General features: G+C 43.7%; 1 protein-coding gene across 1 annotated transcript in view; it reads right to left on the bottom strand.

Moving 5' to 3' along the window:
• Window positions 1-5,254, bottom strand: part of LOC111978697 (galactosylgalactosylxylosylprotein 3-beta-glucuronosyltransferase 2) — a 33,434-nt gene extending 28,180 nt beyond the window's left edge. Inside the window, exon 1 of the mRNA XM_024008909.2 lies at window positions 4,064-5,254. Within this exon, the coding sequence (XP_023864677.1) occupies window positions 4,064-4,657 (594 nt within the window). The 5' untranslated portion in view covers window positions 4,658-5,254. The remainder of the gene's footprint in view (window positions 1-4,063) is intronic.
• Between the last annotated feature and the right edge of the window lie 16,034 nt (window positions 5,255-21,288).

Genomic DNA, 21,288 nt, shown 5'->3' with positions numbered 1-21,288 from the left:
CGCTTTTTCAGTTCTGCCCACAAATTTTCTATAGGATTGAGGTAAGAGCTTTGTGATGGCCACTCCAATACCTTGACTTTGATGTCCTTAAGCCAGTTTCCACAACTTTGGAAGTATACTTGGGGTCATTGTCCATTTGGAAGACCCATTTGCAACCAAGCTTTAACTTCCTGACTAATGTCTTGAGATGTTGCTTCAATATATCCACATAATTTTCCATCCTTATAAAGCGATCTATTTTGTGAAATGCACCAGTCCCTCCTGCAGCAAAGCACCCCCACAACATGATGCTGCCCCCCGTGCTTCACGGTTGGGATGGTGTTCTTCAGCTTGCAAGCATCCCCCTTTTTCCTCCAAACATAATGATGGTCATTATGGCCAAACAGTTTTATATTTGTTTCATCAGACCAGAGATTTCTCCAAAAAGTACGATCTTTGTACCCATGTGCAGTTGCAAACCGTAGTCTGGCTTTTTAATGARGGTTTTGGAGCAGTGGCTTCTTCCTTGCTGAGCAGCCTTTCAGGTTATGTCGATATAGGACTTTTTTTACTGTAGATATAGATACATTTGTACCTGTTTCCTCCAGCATCTTCACAAGGTCCTTTGCTGTTGTTCTGGGATTGATTTGCACTTTTCGCACCAAAGTACGTTCATCTCTAGGAAACAGAACGTGTCTCCTTCCTGAGCGGTATGACGGCTGCGTGGTCCTATAATGTTTATACTTGCGTATTATTCTTTGTACAGATGAACGTGGTACCTTCAGGCATTTGAAAATTGCTCCCAAGTATGAACCGGACTTGTGGAGGTCTACAATTGGCTGATTTGTTTTGATTTTCCCATGATGTCAAGCCAAGAGGCACTGAGTTTAAAGGTAGGCCTTGAAATACATCCACAGGTACACCTACGATTAACTCAAATAATGTCAAGTAGCCTATCAGAAGCTCCTAAAGCCATGACATAATCTTCTGGAATTTTCCAAGCTGTTTAAAGGCACAGTCAACTTAGTGTATGTAAATGTCTAACACACTGGAATTGTGATACAGTGAATTATAAGTGAAATAATCTGTCTGTAAACAATTGTTGGAAAAGTACTTGTGTCATGCACAAAGTAGATGTCCTAACCGACTTGCCAAAACTATAGTTTGTTAACAAGAAAATTGTGGAGTGGTTGAAAAACTAGTTTTAATGACTCCAACCTAAGTGTATGTAAACTTCGACTTCAACTGTATTTAAGAATGCTGTTCATTGACTACAGCTCAGAATTCAACACCATAGTACCCTCCAAGATCATCATTAAGCTTAAGGGCCTGGGTCTCAACCCCGCCCTGTGCAATTGGGTCCTGGACTTCTGACGGGCCACAGGTGGTGAAGGTAGGAAACAACATCTTCACTTCGCTGATCCTCAACACTGGGTCCCCACAAGGGTGTGTGCTCAGCCCCCTCCTGTACTCCCTGTTCACCCATGACTGCGTGGCCATGCACGCCTCCAACTCAATCATCAAGTTTGCAGATGGCACAACAGTAGTAGTCTTGATTACCAAAACAAACGAGACAGATAATAGGGAGGAGGAGATGGCAATCGGAATGTGCTGTTTGGAAAACAACCTCTCACTCAACGTCACGAAAATAAAATAAATTATTGTGGACTTCAGGAAACAGCAGAGTTAGCATCGATGGAACAGCAGTGGAGAAGGTGGAAAGTTTTAAGTTCCTCTGCGTACACATCACGGACAAACTGAAATGGTCCACCCACACAGACAGTGTGGTGAGGAAGGCGCAACAGCGCCTCTTCACCCTCAGGAYGCTGAAGAAATTTGACTTGTCACCTAAAACCCTCACAAACTTTTACAGATGCAAAACTGAGAGCATCCTGTCTGGCTGCATCCCCCCCTGGTATGGCTCCTGCACCGCCCATAACCTCATGGCTCTCCAGAGGGTGGTGTGGTCTGCACTACACATCAACAGGGCAATCTACCTGCCCTCCAGGACACCTACAACACCTGATGTCACAAGAAGGTCAAAAAGATCATCAAGGACAATAACCAGCCGTGCCACTACCTGTTCACCCCGCTACCATCCAGAAGGTGAGGTCAGTACAGGTGCATCAAAGCTGGGACCGAGAGACTGAAAAATAGCTTCTCTCTCAAGGCCATCAGACTGTTAAACAGCCATCACTAACACAGAGAGGCTGCTGCCTACATACAGACATGAAATCATTGGGCACTTTAATAAATGGATCACTAGTCACTTTAATAATGCCACTTGAATAATGTTTACATATCCTGCATTACTCATCTCATATTCATATACAGTATGTATTTTATACCATCTATTGCATCTTGCTTTGCCGCTTAGTCATTGCTCATCCATATACTTATATGTATATATTCTTATTCCATTCCTTTACTTAGATTTTTTTGTATTAGGTAGTTGTTGTGGAATTGTTAGATTACTTGTTAGATATTGCTGCACTGTCGGAATTAAAAGCATAAGCATTTCGCTACACTCGCAATAACATCTGCTAACCATCTGTATATGACCAAAAAACATTTATTTGATTTGACTAACCAAGTCTTGGGCCCCCTCTCCAATAATTTCTTTCTAGTTTTCAAGGTAATTTTCTGCAATTCTACACATTTTCCTATGGGGCATAGAGATAATTTAGCAGTTTCAAATCTTAAATTATAGTGCATTTGTCAAACCCTGATCTGTTTCACCTGTCTTATGCTTGTCTCCATATCCCCCTATGCATTTATACCTGTGTGTTCTGGTTTTCTGTTGCCAGTTCTTCTTGTCTCGTCAAGCGTACCGGTGGTTTTCCCGTACTCCTGTTTTTCTCTCTTGTCCCTGTTTTCTAGTTTTCACGGTTTTGACCATTCTTCCTGCCCTGACCCTGAGCCTGCCTGCCGTTCTGTACCTTTCGGACTCTGCGCTGGATTACTGACATCTGCCTGCCCTGTCATTTGCCTGCCCCCTGTTTTTGTAATAAACATGTGTTACTTCGAACTGTCAGCATCTGGGTCTTATCCTGAGGTCTGATAGCATTTAGGTTAAAAACCTAAGGCCACCCTCTTGACAGTGAAGAGAAAACATTTATGTTTTAAAGTACATTTCCTGCAAGTCTGCACGTTTTTCCATGGGGCGTAGATAAATTGTTGCAGTTTTAAAGCAAGTTTACTGTAATACTACACATCTTCCATAGGGCGGAGAGAAGATTTAACAATTTTTGAATTCATTTCATGCAATTTATTTTTTAAATCAGTGGGGAGTAGAGAAAAAAGTGCAGTTTTAAAGTAAATATCCTGAAATTCTACACATTTTGCCATGGGGCGGAGAGAATATTTAGCAATTGTATAACTAATTTCATGCATTTCTAGAACATTTTCCATGGGGCGGAGAGAAAWTTTTTGCAGTTTTACAGCTAATTTCCTGCAATTCTACACATTATGTCATGGGGCGTAGAGAAAATGTTGCAGTTTTAAAGCAAGTTTGCTGTAATACTACACATTTTGCCATTTGCCACACAAATGTTTGCAGTTTTTAATGTGATATCTATGATCAATGGCACCCCCCCAGTCGGTTATTCGAACCATAATTACGACAAGTTTAGATAGCAGGCCGCTAGGCTAACTTACCAATCTAAAACGTTTTAGCTGACATGGGCTAATTGAGTGACTGTCAGTGACTGACATAAGAGAAAAACTGCTGATGCACAACCACATTTTTAAATCAATGAGAGATGAGCCACTGCTGTCGATGAGGTTATATGAACAGAAAATTATTTAGAAGATCACAGAGCCAACTCAAAACAAGTTTTAGGCAAATTAACTCTGGGTTGAGTTATGTGCAGGTTTTTGTTCTATCCAGAATCAGTGCCTGGACACAGTGGCCCTCGAGGACCAGAGATGACCCTTGAAGATATCCCAGGCTTATTTCAATACGTTGTCTGATTGCACAGATAGACTATCTGAAAACTCTTGTACTAGAAAACTGATAAGCTTGTTGTGTGTGAATGACATCACATGCCATGTAGCCTATCTGTCATTAAATGTGCTTTATTACCTCTTCAAACAGTTCCAGACTGTATGTGTTGTCATCATCTGCGAAGAATACTACCCCCACGTCCTTCCGCGAGCGATGCGACCGTAGCCAAGACAGAGCCGTGTTCCTCTGCTCAGTAGCACGAGGCATCCCGGTCCGTTTGAACCGGCGGGGCGTAAAGATGTTCAAGTGTGTGTATGGCATCCCGGAGCGGGAGAGAAAGCGCGCCACCAGCTCTGTGCGCACGCTCGAGTCCTCCACTACGATCCAGTGGAAGCGAGGAACCTGGCAGAAGGTGTTAGCGAGCCGGGTAAGTTCAGCTTTCTGGACTGGCCGGTTGTAGGTCGGGGTGATGGCGTAGATTACTGGGAGAGCGGAGCGATTGGCCCGAGGAAGTCTGGTTCTGTCATGCCGCTGTGCGCCCCCGGCGCGGCCCAGGACTGGACTTCGGACGGGTGTCCTCTTGGTGTCAATATCGATCATGATGATGACGATGAGGACCCAGGGCAGGAGAATGAAGAAGCGGCTGTAGAAGAGTGATTTCATTTTGCCGAAGTTAGAGTGAGTGCAAGGCTCGTTTATCACCATCTCACTCACTCCATCACATCCAAGCATCCCACCACGATCGTGCAACAACAATTTGCACTCTCCAAAGCTATTTTAGGTGACCACGTGAGACCCATTTTTAGAAATTAGGACTTTGTTTATCTCCAATAAACTAATAAATATCAAAATTCATCCCGTTTAGGGTTATGAAAACATAGTCACGTCCGCGTCCCGTAGGGACTGTTTGCTGATGAGTCTCCTCCCAGATGAAAGTGGAGAAGTGCCTCATATCCCTCGAACGAGAGAGCGACGAAACGAACCCCTCAAAAAACAACATTTAATCGCATGCCTTCAGCCCACAACCTTTTCGATAAACCAGAAATAGCTTTCCGCAGATATCCACCGGCCGCTACTCCCGTAGTGTCTGGGAGAAAGGGACATCATTCCCGGGCTGAATGCGGCTTAAGTCGGTGTCTGATGGGCAGTGGGGAGAAGCAGGTGCGGGAGCGTCAGTGCAGAGAGAGGAGAGACAGCGACGAGAGGGGACGGGAAAGATTGGAATGGACAGGGAGAGAAAGAGAGGAGGAGGGGAGAGAGAAAGGGAGACTTTGTTATGCTGCTAGAGAAGCACGTCAGTGTCCGCTGAGGATGGAGATAAACTCACCCTACAGACAGACAGAGAGAGGGAGAGAGAGAGGGAGAGATAGAAAGAGAGAGAGAGAAGCACCGTCTTTTGATAAAACGTTTGCTTTCGTTCTAAATGATAATCAGAACTTTGATTTGAACTGCAAGTTGTCCACTCCAGCGATTGAGCTGGCAGCATTCAATGAATAGAAATAAAGACATCTCTCTGGAAGCTAGGGAAATCAGTAGTCACCAGCTATTTGGATATTGAGGAGGTTTTTCCCATATCTGGCACCCTATTTGTTCAGATGCAATTCATTGCTTGTGCTTGGAAAATATTGAAAACAAAGATGGTGTTATTTCTTCTCCTATCTTGATAAGGAACACTAATATGGATCCTAATCTCGTATATAGCCTAACAGTCTAAATTGGACTGTAGCTTCTGTTATGCCAGACTCTGGTATTTTATTAATAGAGCAGAAAAATAGAGCCTGATTTGCATTTCATTATTGTCAATTGGTTTAAAAGATTAAATCTATACCAGTACATAAATATTGAGTGCATTTTTCAAAGTCAGCATGAAGTGAAATCTCTTCTTTGAGTTATGACTAGTCAATTACTCATTCCCCACATCTAGCCCCACCCTCCTCTCCCCCGCATAGGCTCTGTGCCATCAGCATGTACCTGTCATTCAACTGTCAGACTGTCTTGTCAGTGCCCCAGTTCCATCAGATACTCCATTCTTATTGGGTATTGACATGTGACAGTGCRCTCTGCTATTGGGAATTACATGATGAGGGGTTCTATGAGAAATGGGTGCCTCACTATCAGTTCTGATGGTGGAAATCAGAGCTGGGTTCTGTTCTGTTGTTTCTTCGCCCAAGGGATTGGCTATTATCTGACATCATGTCAAATGTCACAGGAGTTGGTCTGAGTAAGAGAGACAAGGGAGCATGAAACAGAGTGATGTGTTTGCTAGAGGCAACAATTAAGTGTATAGCCTATCTCACCTGTCTGGAGAGGCCTCAGTAATAGACAACACGCACGCACCCACACACACACACACACACAGACACACATACACACACACACAAAAGAAGGTAGCATCACCAGACACTGGCAGGAGAACAATAGTGGCACAGATAAAGAGTGTGTGTTTGTGAGAGAGAGAGAGATAACCCTGGGTCCAATCTACTCTTTGTCATCCTGGTAATACAGCACAGAGAGTGAAAGAGAAAGAAAGACAGGGAGAGAAAACGATGGCGGAGGAAGGAGGTGGATGTTTACTGATGGAGAGAAATATTCAGTTAGCTCCCAGACCAACTGAAGACTCCCACCAAGACAACAAACGAGTCTTCCATCGTATATGCATAAATCACTTTGGAACCCTGATTTAAGTGATAATTTAGAGTACAATTCAATTTAGAGACAATTTAGGTCCTCTCAACAAATGGAAAGTCTACAAGGCATTTGTCAACGCCATTAGCATAGAAATGACTTTCCGTCCTCCCTATTGTGTAAATTGGTGACAAGCTAATACATTTCCCTCCAGCATAACTCAATTGGCACAGGTTTGCAGTTGATGACATTAGTTGTTTTATGGGGGAAGAGGATGGAGATGCGATTGAATTTACTCCCAGCCCCAAAATCGATCCCGGCAAATTGATTTATTGGAATTTCGCAAATAATATATATTTTTTATACCCAATTTCATCCTCCTAAGAGTTGATGGAGGTTTCTGTTTATGTACTTCATCCCTCCATATACTGTAATGTAAAGTGGTGTGCTGTATAGAGGCAATTCTAGGTCTAATCAATTGGCTTGATACCAGCATCTACATCCCAAATAGAATTTACCAATAAAGGTAAAACCAGAGAGGAGTAAGGGAGTCTTTGTTGTCAACCTGTCGACCACAGCTTTCCTCAAGATTTTCTCTAGAGTTTATGTCATTCCCCTTGTCAGCAACAAGACATGCGCATGCACGCACGCACGCACGCACGCACGCACGCACGCACGCACGCACGCACACACACACACACACACACACACACACACACACACACACACACACACACACACACACACACACACACACACACACACACGCACACGTGTCAATTAAGACTCATAATCCCATTAAATGACCCAGCTGCCACTATAAAGGAATCGATTCCTAGGATGCTCATTGGTAGAATCTCTATCAAGCACCTTTTAAAATATACTTATCTAAGCATGTACACCCACCCACGCTATGTAATGGATGAAATTCAGTCATACCTGTCATTCAATAGAATCTGACACAGTCCTATATCACTTACAGGCTTTTATCAGTTTGAAAAACACATTTACTAACAGCGTCACATAATGACTTTGACTGCAGTACCAGAGTGAGTGCGTTGTTTGTGAGGAAATGAAAACACTTACAGGATAGCGACCAAACAAGCTGTTGTTAGGCTAACCTTGAGTCTCTTGCAATATCTTTCCTGATTTACATAACAGAAGACACTGAACGCAGTGTGCTGTAAATTAGTTTTTCCGCTTTGCATTGTGAGAGAGAGCGAGAGAGAGAGAGATCGTGAGAGAGAGAGATCGTGAGAGAGAGAGAGAGAGAGCAGTCAGAGCATGCTGATGCTATCTCTGGCTCCAAACTTTTATGTTAGAGAGAGGCTGAGAAAGTGTGTGCGTGGTTTAAGAATTCTAATGACATCCAACAGAGGTGCCAAACGGAACTTCATTCCTCTGTATAAGTAATGAAGGGCTGTGATTGAGACGGGCAATTCAATAGACTGCCTTGTCCTGTGAAGGACCTACTGATGTGTGTGAAGTTAATGCATCAAGAAGGCAGAACTCAGGGCTTTAGTCTGATGTGGTTGGTGACCGCTCCACATGCTGTAACAGTGTAATCCGTTATTGTGACACTTAGTCGGTAACCATGCAGACGAGTGACAGGGTGAGCGATTGGAAGCCTCACCCCCCTCTACACAACACAGACGACAGGGAGATACATCCTGTGTCTGGTGTTACATCAAAATGTGTCCCCCCTATAGAGCACATGATGGAACTCGGGAGTCCATAGAGATCAAACTGCCTGGATGGCTGAGGGATGGGACTCCATTTGGCTTCATTTCTATGCAGCAGGTGTGTCTAGTCTCTGCTATCCTTTCCTATCCAATCATTTTCTCCACCCCTCCCAACTGCTTCCCTCACTCTATCCGTGGTGCTAATGAACAGCTCCTCCTCATCCCCACAGGAGGAAAGCTGCACCCCCCAATCACTCACACACACACACATACACACACGGACGCACACACCCTCTCAGTAGAGTGGTTCCTTGAAGCTAGCCGAGGTAATTAACATGTTGTTAATGCTATTGTCTACACACCTACAGGCTCCTCTCACCTCAGTCCAGAAACACATGTGTAACAGCTCCCATCAGCCACACACATGCATGCATGCACACACACACAGGTGCATACACACACACACACACACACACAGCAAGTGTGGTCCATTCCCCATCAATCTATTTGAAATTAGTCTACTGTGTAATATCAGCTAGGTTAAGTGTGCTCCAAGCTGAGATAATGATACTGAGAAAAATAGTCAGCTCAGAATCTATGGTCTCTCGACATTACGTGACTATGTGTGTATTTGCAGATATTGGATTATGAGAAAGTATATTTTCTTCACCCTGTTTTCGGTTTCATTTGACTAATGGGATGTCATCCTTAATTCCCACCAACCCTCCCCTGGCTTCCATGGCCACTCTGATAATGGCTCATCTGTAGGCGCTGCCACACTCCACACACTCTCTCTCTCTCTCTCTCTCTCTCTCTCTCTCTCTCTCTCTCTCTCTCTCTCTCTCTCTCTCTCTCTCTCTCTTCTCTCCTCTCCTCTTCTCCTGCTCCCTCCTCTTCTCCCTCTCCTCTCATCCTCTCTCTCTCTTCTCTCTCCTCTCTCTCTCTCTCTCTCTCTCTCTCTCTCTCTCTCTCTCTACTCTCTCTCTCTCTCTCTCTCTCTCTCTCTCTCTCTCTCTCTCTCTCTCTCTCTCATCTCTCGATTTCAATTTCAATTCAAGGGCTTTATTGGTATGGTAACATATGTTTACATTGTCAAAGCAAGTGAAAGAGATAATAAAAAAGTAAATAAACAATAGAAAATTTACAGTGAACAAACACTCACAAATAATAAAGACATTTCAAATGTCATAGTATGTCTTTATCAGTTTGTAATGATGTGCAACTAGATAAAGTACAACAGGGAAACCAAATAAAGAGAAATATAGGTTGTATTTACAATGGTGTTTGTTCTTCACTGGTTTGTCTCTCTCTCTCTCTCTATGTCTCTTTCTGTCTCTTTCTCTCTGTCTCAAACGTTATTATATCCACCCTTCTATCAAGGGTACCCTCCCCTGGCAAATGATCCAAAATGTCAACCAAAAAATCCCCATGGACTGCTCCTCACTAACAAATGTCAGCATCTCTCACCACCACATACTGACATGTGAGCACTAGTACGACCATTTACACCTGGACCATGAGGGAGTCTTTGCCAAAAACCTGAAGGATGCCACATTAGACATCTCCGGCTCCTACCAACATGTCAGAGCCCAGCAGTGCTAGACCCCGACCAGCTCACCCCGGCAGTGCCAGAACCAACCAGGCTCAGCCCAGCGGTGCTAGACCCAGACCAGTTCAGCACAGCGGTGCCAGAACCAACCCAGCTCAGCCAAGTGGTGCCAGGACCAACCCATCTCAGCCTAGCGATGCCGGAACCAGCCCAGCTCAACCCAGCGGTGCCGGTCACAGCTCAGCTCAGCCCAACACAACCCTTCACAGCACTGGACTGTACTTTAGGGGTAGGACAWATAGTGGCCAACAGGAGGGTACCCCAGCCCAGACCATACCTCAGCCTCACTGCCAGCCCACATATGCAGAGGCAGCCTCTGGTAAGAGACATATAGACACTTCAGCCATCGGAGAGACAACCATACCCGGCCCGCATTAGCACAGCTCAATCAGACCCGGCCCATCACAGCACAGCTCAATCAGACCCGGCCCATCACAGCACAGCTCAACCAGACTTGGCACACCTCAGCACCGCTCTACCAGACCCGGCCCATCACAGAACAGCTCTATTAGACTAGGCCCATCACAGCACCACATAGCCAGACCCGGCCCATCATAGCACAGCACAAACAGACCCAGCACACCTCAACACAGCTCTACCAGACCAGGTCCGCCTCAGCACAGCTCTACAGACTTGGCACACCTCAGCACCGCTCTACCAGACCCGGCCCATCACAGAGCAGCTCTATTAGACTAGGCCATCACAGCACAGCATAGCCAGACCGGCCCATCATAGCACAGCACAAACAGACCCAGCACACCTCAACACAGCTCTACCAGACCAGGTCCGCCTCAGCAACAGCTCTACCAGACATGGCCCACCTCAACTCAGCCCAGTTCTACACAGCACGACCACTACACCAGAGTCTGGCAAAAAACACTGTTGAGGGTGGTGCACCACACGATGCAGTCCACACCATGTATCATTCTCATCATCAGCCCTCATATGCTGAGAGTTTGGAGCATCACCAGCCAAARTGCCCTCCACACCACCCTCCTCAATTCCCCCCACAACGTCCCTCCCAGGCTAGTTTTGGTTACCCTACCTACTCCCATAACCATGACAGGCCTGGAACACTCCTTCTCCGAATGGCAGCCCCAACCCTGCAACAGGAGCCACACCAAGGCCTCCTGCGCACACCCAGAATGGAGCATTGGCAGCCACTCTGGTCCCCTGCAGCAGCTCCACTCCTTTGGCGGGAGCTTCATCCGGGTGGACTGAGTTCTGCCAAAACTGCTCTTCCAGTTCCCGCCCCCAGCCCCTACATCAAGCGACTTGAGGGAGGTCTGTCAAATGCTCAGTCTGCGCTGCTCTCACGTGGTTGGCCAGGGACCTTGGCAAAGTCTCAGCTCACTCAACAAATAACTGCAGGTGACCCTATCCCTGTTAGATCTGATGGGAATGAGCTGATTACCCCTCTGACTTGAAATCTCGTAGAGGGTTTGGGCTAATGCACCTAAATGTGCAAAGTATTATWWAAAAAATGGCCACAATTGACATTTGGGTACAGAACTCAGGTCCTGACCTTTTGGTTCTCTCAGAAACATGGTTTAATGGTTCTGTATATGTGACAGATTACAGAAATGGGGAGGAGTGGCCGTATATGTAAAATCTAATTTCCTGTCATCTCAATTTTTTTATTTTTCTGTTAGCAAGATGGTTGTAGTAGTGGTGTCCATAAACCAGAACACATGTATTTGTTGCTGGGATTTACCGCATCCCTGCTGCCATGGCGGATGCTATTGCTGCTATTTCTTACTAATAACCCCATAAATATTTGTCTAGTGGAGCATTTGCATATAATCTCAGTGATCATTGTCCCATAGTATGTATTTGTAACGGCTGTTTGAAGAAGAGGACCAAGGTGCAGCGTGGTARGTGTTCATGATTTTTAATAAACCTGAACACTAGAACAAAAAATAACAAAGAGGAACAAACTAAACAGTTTTGTTTGGTGCAGACACACAAAACAGAAAATAACTATCCACAAAACCCATGTGGGCAAGAGTTACCTAAGTATGGTTCTCAATCAGAGACAACGATAGACAGCTGCCTCTGATTGAGAACCACACCCGGCCAAACAACAAAGAAATACAAAACATAGAACACAAAACATAGAATGCCCACCCCAACTCACGCCCTGACCAAACCAAAATAGAGACATAAAAAGGATCTCTAAGGTCAGGGCGTGACAGTATTAGAAATACGAAACAGCAAAATACTAATCCTTGTTTAATTAAGAAGAGAAATGTTAAAAAGTTCTCCCCTCAAGGAWTCAAGATAGCGCCGACAGAGATGGTCGCCTCGCTTCAAGTTCTTAGGAAACTATGCAGTAATTGTCACAGTTTCTGTTGTATTTGATTGTTGTTTCCTTGGGTTACCGCTGGAGGGCACCTTTACCTTGTTTTCTAGTTTACAGGTTACCCTGATTATTACTTATTGGTTTCACCTGTGTTTAATTACCTTCTCTGTTCACCTGGTTGCCTTACTATTTAGGTATCTCAGTTGGCCTTTACCTGTGCTTAGGTCTCATGTTTTGTTAGTGTACTCTTGTGCGGTTGCCTTGTTTCTGTCAAAACTTGAAGTAAAATATCTGAATTTACCCTTACCTCTGCTTGCTGTGTTTTTCTGCGCCTGGGTTCGAGTTCGTACAAGCATTATTGTAACAGTAATTTGTTTGTTTATGTATTATTTCTTACATTGTTAGCCCGGAAAATCTTAAGTGTTATTACATACAGCCGGAAAGAACTATTGGATATAAGAGCGTAGTCCATTTACCAGCATTACAACCAGGAATATGACTTCCCKGAAGCGGATCCTTTGTTTGGACCTCCACTCTGGACATTCGATTTAATCCCAGAGCCCGACCCAAAACAATGTTGTCGCCGTAGGAGAGTCTGACCTCCTGGTCAGACTTAGCAGGCGAGCACACCACCCACCGCTTCCGAGCATATTAGTCGCCTATGTCCGGTCTCTAGACACCAAGGTGGACGATATTAGGGTATGAGTTGCCTTCCAGAGAGACATCAGAGATTGTAACATTCTCTGTTTCATGGAAACATGGCTCATGGAAACATGGCAATGTTGTCAGAGTCACTACAGCCACCGGGTTTCTTCATGCGTCACGCCAACAGAAACAAACATCTATCTGGTAAGAAGAAGGGTGGGGGTGTATGCCTCATGATTAACGACTCACGGTGTAACAATAACAACATACAGGATCTCAAGTCCTTTTGTTCACCTGACCTAGAATTCCTAACAATAGAATGCCGACCGCATTATCTCCCAAGAGAATTGTCTTTGATTATAGTCACAGCCGTGTATATCCGCCCAAGCAGATACCTCAACAGCCCTGAAAGAACTTCACTGGTCTCTATGTAAACTGGAAACCATATATCCTGAGGCTGCATTTATTGTAGCTGGGGATTTTAACAAAGCTAATTTGGGAACAAGACTACCTAAATTCTACCAGCAACATTGACTGTTGTACCTGCTTGAGCAAAACACTGGACCACTGCTAATCTAACTTCCGCGATGCATATATGGCCCTCCCCCGCCCTCCCTTCGGCATATCTGTTCACCACTCCAATTTGCTCCTCCCTTCCTATAGGCAGAAACTCAAACAGGATGTACCCGTGACAAGGACCATTCAACGCTGGTCTGACCAATCGGAATCCACGCTTCAAGATTGTTTTGATCACGTGGACTGAAAAATGTTCTGGGAAGCCTCAGACAATAACATCGATTTATTACGCTGACTCTGTGAGTGAGCTTATTAGGAAGTGCATTAGAGATGTTGTACACACTGTGACTATTAAAATCTACCCCAACCAGAAACCGTGGATAGATGGCGACATTCACGCAAAACTGAAAGCGTGAACTACCGCATTCAACCATGGAAAGAGGTCGGGGAATATGACAGAATATAAACAGTGTAGTTATTCCCTCCGCAAGAAAATCAAACAAGCGAAATGTTGGTATAGGGACAATTCAACGGCCCAGATACGAAACGTATGTGGCAGGGTCAACAAGCAATTACGGACTACAAAAAGAAAACCAGCCACGTCACGGACACCGACGTCTTGCTTCCAGATATGCTAAATATGCCTTCTTTGCCTGCTTTGAGGATAATACAGTGCCACCGACACGGCCCTCTACCAAMGACCTATGTAAGAATGCTGTTCATTGACTATAGCTCAGCATTCAACACCATAGTACCCTCCAAGATCATCATTAAGCTTAAGGCCTTGGGTCTCAACCCCGCCCTGTGCAATTGGGTCCTGGACTTCTGACGGGCCACAGGTGGTGAAGGTAGGAAACAACATCTCCACTTCGCTGATCCTCAACACTGGGGCCCCACAAGGGTGTGTGCTCAGCCCCCTCCTGTACTCCCTGTTCACCCATGACTGCGTGACCATGCACGCCTCTAACTCAGTCATCAAGTTTACAGACAACACAACAGTAGTAGGCTTGATTACCAACAGACAGCCTACAGGGAGGAGGTGAGGGCCCTTGGAGAATTGTGTCAGGAAAACAACCTCTCACTCAATGTCAACAAAACAAAGGAGATGATCGTGGACTTCAGGAAACAGCAGAGGGAACACCCCCCCATCCACATTGACGGGACAGTAGTGCAGAAGGTGGACAGTTTTAATTTCCTCGGCTTACACATCACGGACAAACTGAAATGGTCCACCCACACAGAGAGCGTGGTGAAGAATGCCTCTTCAACCTCAGGAGGCTGAATAAATGTGGCTTGTCACCTAAATCCCTCACAAACTTTTACAGGTGCACAATCGAGAGCATCCTGTCAGGCTGTATCACCACCTGGTACGGCAACTGCACCGCCCTCAACCGCAAGGCCCTCCAGAGGGTAGTGCGGTCTGCACAACGCATCACCTGGGGCAAACTACCTGCCCTCCAGGACACCTACACCACCCGATGTCACAGGAAGGCCAAAAAGATCATCAAGGACAACAACCACCCGAGCCACTGCCTGTTCACCCCGCTACCATCCAGAAGGTGAGGTCAGGACAGGCGAATCAAAGCCGGGACCAAGAGACTGAAAAACAGCTTCTATCTCAAGGCCATCAGACTGCTAAACAGCAATCACTAACATAGAGAGGCTGCTGCCAACATACAGACTTGAAATCACTGGCCACTTTAATAAAGGTAATAAAGGTTTAATAAAGTCACTTTAAATAATGCCACGTTAATAATGTTTACATATCCTACATTACTCATCTCATATGTATATACTGTGTTTCATACCATCTATTGCGTCTTGCCTATGCCGCACGMCCATCGCTCATCCATATATTTATATATACATTTTCTTATTCCATCCCTTTACATTTGTGTGTATAAGGTAGTTGTTGTGAATTTGTTAGATGTCTTGTTAGATATTACTGCACTGTCGGAACTAGAAGCACAAGCATTTCGCTGCACTCGCATTAACATCTGCTAACCATGTGTATGTGACAAATAACATTGTATTTGTTTTGATTTACATGTCATGTTCTACTCTGATTGAGCCACTGTCTCCTGTATACCTGGCCCTGAGTTGTCTCTTGGATATTTCTCCTACATATTTATTCATTTGGCAGATCAACACTCCCCTTATAAACAATTCAGAGTGAAAGATAGATCTAACGCTTGGATTTCATCTGAGCTATCTGAGCTCATTCAGATGAGAAATCAGGCCTGAGCCAAAGCAAGGAATAATGACTCTGTAGTGGACTGCACATTTTTTCAGACAATTGAGAAGCATACTATATATGCAATAATATGGTAATATGTAATATCTCGATTAAGAAAGCTAAATCAAGCAACTTTTTAAACTCAATCTCTGACACTGCTAGTGATCCTTCTAAATTTTGGGAAAACAGTACATGCATTAAAGTGTAAAAATTCCTCTTCTTCCCTGCCAAGKAAGTTCTGTCTGAGTCTGGCATCATAACTGAGAAGAAGGGGACAAGTGATGCTTTTAAGAGAAACAGTGGTTTAATTGAACCTGGCCCGTCAATCAACTGCCCTTCCCTCCGCCAGCCTCTTGCTGACCAGACGGTTAACACGTCAACTTCTAGTGAATTTGGTTTTCATTTCAGCAACTCCTATCTGTGAGGCGCTAGATGCCATGCTCAAGATTGAAATAAAAAAAATCCTCTTCTTCCCTGCCTAAACGAGTTCTGTCTGACTGGCATCATAACTGAGAAGAAGGGGACAAGTGATGCTTTTAAGAGAAARAGTGGTTTAATTGACCTTGGCCAGTCAATCGACTGCTCGTCCCTCTGCCAGCCTCTAGCTGACCAGACGGTTAACACGTCAACTTCTAGTGAATCTTTGTTTTCATTTCAGCAATTTACAATCTGTGACGTGCTAGATGCCTTGCTCAAGATTGATGTGAAAAGAATCCACTGGGGCTGATATGCTTGATCCATTTTTGCTGCAGCTCTCTGACCTCTTGATTGCTGAATCATTAACCAATATTTTTAACCTAACAATTATATCTGGTACTATCCCCAAGGTTTGGAAGGTGGCCCATGTACTCCCCCTTCACAAAAGTGGTGATCCTTATGTAATCTTTCTTGCCTAGCTAAAATATTAGAATCCTTGATTCATTATCAGCTACGATCGTTCTTATCTTTGAAATGTATTCTAAATGTACATCAGTCGGGTTTTAGACCATAGTACTATCTCTGCTGCATCCCTAGTTATAAACGATGAAGTTAATTGTATGGATAAAAGGCAACATTATTCTGCCCTCTTCATTGACCTGTCAAAGGCTTTCGATACTGTTGAACACTCACTGCTAATTCAGAGGTTTTCCTCAATTGGCCTAGACCAGGATTCGTGTAACAGGTTTAAAAAGTACTTGACAGACAGTACTCAATGTGTATCTACTGATGGTGTTAGATAGGTTTCCTGGATATTACGAAAGATGTCCCGCAGGGGTCGATTTTGGGTCCTGTACTTTTTACTGTTTACATTAATAAAATCAACTTGTAACCTGCACTTGTGTGCCGATGATACTGTTGTGTATGCTATTGTCCCTACGGTTGACCAGGCTCTATCTGAACTACAGACTGCCTTCATTGTATTTAAAAAAAACGTTATTGACCTGAAATTAGTATTGAATACAGGTAAAACTAAGTACATGWWGTTCTCTGATGATTTACAGTGGCTTGTGAAAGTATTCACCCCCTTGACATTTGTTCTATTTTGTTGCCTTACAACCTGGAATTAAAATGTTTGTTTGTATCATTTGATTTATATAGCATGCCTACCACTTTGAAGATGCAAAATAATTTTTATTGTCAAACAAACAAGAAATAAGACCAAAAACTAAATGAACTTGAGCATGCATAACTATTCACCCCCCCAAAGTAAATACTTTGTAGAGCCACCTAGCAATTACAGCTGCAAGTCTCTTGGGATATGTCTCTATAAGCTTGGCACATCAAGCAACTCGGATTTTTGCACATTCTTCAAGGCAAAACTGCTCCAGCTCCTTCAAGTTGGATGGCTTCCGCTGGTGTACAGCAATCTTTAAGTCATACCACAGATTCTCAATTGGATTGAGGTCTGGGCTTTGACTAGGCCATTCCAAGACATTTAAATGTTTCCCCTTAAACCATTCAAGTGTTGCTTTAGCAGTATGCTTAGGGTCATTGTCCTGCTGGAAGGTGAACCTCCATCCCAGTCTCAAATCTCTGGAAGACTGAAACAGGTTTCCCCACAACAAATTCCATGTATTTAGCGACATCCATCATTCCTTCAATTCTGACCAGTTTCCCAGTCCCTGCCGATGAAAAACATCCCCACAGCATGATGCTGCCACCAGGTGTTGGGTTTGCGCCAGAAATAGTGTTTTCCTTGATGGCCAAAAAGCTCAATTTTAGTCTCATCTGACCAGAGCACCTTCTTCCATATGTTTGGGGAGTCTTCCACATGCCTTTTGGCGAACACCAGATGTGTTTACTTAGTTTTTTCTTTAAGCAATGGCTTTTTTTCTGGCCACTCTTCCGTAAAGCCTAGCTCTGTGTAGTGTGTGGCTTAAAGTGGTCCTATGGAAAGATACACCAATCTCCACTGTGGAGCTTTGCAACTCTTTCAGGGTTATCTTTGGTCTCTCTGTTGCATCTCTGATTAATGCCCTCCGTGTCTGGTCTGTGAGTTTTGGTGGGCGGCCCTTTCTAGGCAGGTTTGTTGTGATGCCATATTCTTTCCGTTTAKAAAAAAATGGATTTAATGGTGCACGTGGGGTGTTCAAAGTTTCAGATATTTTTTTATAACCCAACCCTGATCTGTACTTCTCCACATTTTGTCCCTGACCTGTTTGGAGAGCTCTTTGGTCTTCATGACGACCCCATTCTGTATACTTCAGSCCCTTCTTTGGACACTGTGTTGACTACCCTCCAGACGAGCTTCAATGCCATACAACTCTCCTTCCGTAGCCTCCAACTGCTCTTAAAAACAAGTAAAACTAAATGCATGCTCTTCAACCGATCGCTGCCTGCACCTGCACGCGTACCAGCATCACCACTCTGACGGTTCTGACTTAGAATATGTGGACAACTACAAATACCTAGGTGTCTGGTTAGACTGTAAACTCTCCTTCCAGACTCACATCAAACATCTCCAATCCAAAGTTAAATATAGAATTGGCGTTCCTATTTTCACAACAAAGCATCCTTCACTCATGCTGCCAAACATACCCTCGTGAAAACCCATCCTCTGGGCTTTCAGAACAGGTGTATACAGTTGAAGTCAGAAGTTTACATACACGTTAGCCAAATACATTTAAACTCAGTTTTTCAACAATTCCTGAAATTTAATCAGAGTAAATTTCCCTGTCTGTACGTCGTCTTCAGGTCAAGCTATTTTACAACATGGTACATTTCGAGAATATAGATGTCAAGAAATCGATATTTCCTTTTATTTGAGAGAGAGTACGAAAACCCAACGAAACAACACTTGACACAACTACAGAAATAAACAAACTTGACGACCGTGAACTATATCCAACCAACTTAGTGCTGACACAAAAACACTAACACATAGCAATTACCACAAACACCTAAAGCCTATGGCTGCCTTAAATATGGCTCCATCTCAGCAGACAACCAATAACCAAGCTGTCTCTGATTGAGAGACCAAATCAGAAAACCAATAGAACTTTTTCTGAAACACCTACATAACACAAACCCCATACATACTACAAACCCCCTACAATTACACCACACCCTAAACTAGAACAAAACACACCAAACATCCCCAGCACACCCTCCTAACTAAACTGAACCAAGTAGAGAAGTAATCATTTTGAAACAGAGTCGCTCCAGCGGCTTGATTCCGATCCTGTCCTCTAGGTCAGTTAGGATCACCACTTTATTTTAAGAATGTAAATTCAGAATAATAGCAAGAGAATGATTTATTTTCAGCTTTTATTTCTTTCATCACATTCCCAGTGAGTCAGAAGTTTACATTGCTCAATAGTATTATGTAGCATTGCCTTTAAATTGCTTAACTTGGGTCAAACGTTTCGGGTACACTTCCACAGCCTTCCCACAATAAGTTGGGTGATTTTGGCACATTCCCCTGACAGAGCTGTGTAACCTGAGTCAGGTTTGTAGGCCTCCTTTCCGCGCACACTTTTTCATTCTGCCCACACATTTTCTATAGACTGAGGTCAGGGTTTTGTGATGGCCACTCCAATACCTTGACTTTGTTGTCCTTATAAGCCATTTTGCCACAATTTGGAAGATTATCGCTTGGGGTCAATGTCCATTTGGAAGACCCATTTGCAACCAAGCTTTAACTTCCTGACTGATGTCTTGAGAGGTTGCTTCAATATATCCACATAATTTTCCTACCTCATGATGCCATCTATTTTGTGAAGTGCACCAGTCCCTCCTGCAGCAAAGCATCCCCACAACATGATGCTGCCACCCCGTGCTTCACGGTTGGGATGGTGTTCTTCAGCTTGCAAGCATCCCCCTTTTTCCTCCAAACATAACGATGGTCATTTTGGCCAAACYGTCCTTTTTTTGTTTCATCAGACCAGAGGAGATTTCTCCAAAAAGTACGATCTTTGTCCCCATGTGCAGTTGCAAACCGTAATTTTGCTTTTTTTATTGGCGGTTTTGGAGCAGTGGCTTCTTCCTTGCTGAGCGGCCTTTCAGGTTATGTCGATATAGGACTCGTTTTACTGTGGATGTAGATACTTTTGTTCVTGTTTCCTCCAGCATCTTCACAAGGTCATTTGCTGTTATTCTGGGATCGATTTGCACTTTTCGCACCAAAGTATGTACATCTCTAGGAGACAAAACGCGTCTCCTTCCTGAGCGGTATGATGGCTGCGTGGTCCCATGGTGTTTATACTTGCTTACTATTATTTGTACAGATGAATGTGGTACCTTCAGGCATTTGGAAATTGCTCATAAGGATGAACCAGACTTGTGGAGGTCTACAATATCTTTCTGAGGTCTTGGCTGATTTCTTTTGATTTTCCCATGATGTCAAGCAAAGAGGCACTGAGTGTGAAGGTAGGCCTTGAAATACATCCACAGGTACACCTCTAATTGAATCAAAGTATGTCAATTAGCCTATCAGAAGCTTCTAAAGCCATGACATCATTTTCTGGAGAATTCTTTGAAACAAGTTATTTTTTTCATTTCACTTCACCAATTTACACTATTTTATGTATGTCCATTACATTAAATCCAAATAAAAATCAATTTAAATTACAGGTTGTAATGCAACAAAATAGGAAAAACGCCAAAGGGGATGAATACTTTTGCATGGCACTGTAAGTGTATGTATTTTGAATGGTGTCCATATTGATCATGTCCCTGCTTACAAGTATCGGGCTAGATGAAAAGCTGTCTTTTACAAAGCATATTGACGAGTTAGTTAAGAAGCTGAGAATAAAAATGGGCTTCTTCTATATAAATAGGTCCTGCCTCTCAATAAATAGTATAAAGCAGATTCGACGTTCCTATCGGTCCTAGACTATGACGACATCACCTATATGAACCCAGCTGCTACTTCATTAAAATCCGTTAGATGCAGTTTATCATAGCGCTATGCGCTTTATTACGGGAGACAGTTTTAGCACTTTTTAGCACTTCATTCTGAAAGTTGGTTGGTAGGTTGATACATTGCTATGTTTTCATTTATAAAGCCCTTTTACAAAAAGTCCCACTGTACCTAACATCATTACTAACCTTTAGATATATGAGTTACCACACCGGGTCTCAGGGATGGCTAACTGGAAATTCCTTTAGTCTCTACCGAGTTAGGTAACTCAGCTTTTAGTTTCCCCCACCTTATTTGTGGAACAATCTTCAAAATGTTGCTAAAATAAAGGTTAAATAAGATCAATAAAAAGCATCTCTCTCTCTCTCTCTCTCTCTCTCTCTCTCTCTCTCTCTCTCTCTCTCTCT

This window comes from Salvelinus sp. IW2-2015, linkage group LG18 (genome assembly GCF_002910315.2).
Source record: "Salvelinus sp. IW2-2015 linkage group LG18, ASM291031v2, whole genome shotgun sequence".
In the NCBI taxonomy this organism is placed as follows: Eukaryota; Metazoa; Chordata; class Actinopteri; order Salmoniformes; family Salmonidae; genus Salvelinus; species Salvelinus sp. IW2-2015.
The sequence above is the reverse complement of the archived record's forward strand: the minus strand, read 5'-3'. Positions and strand labels throughout refer to the sequence as shown.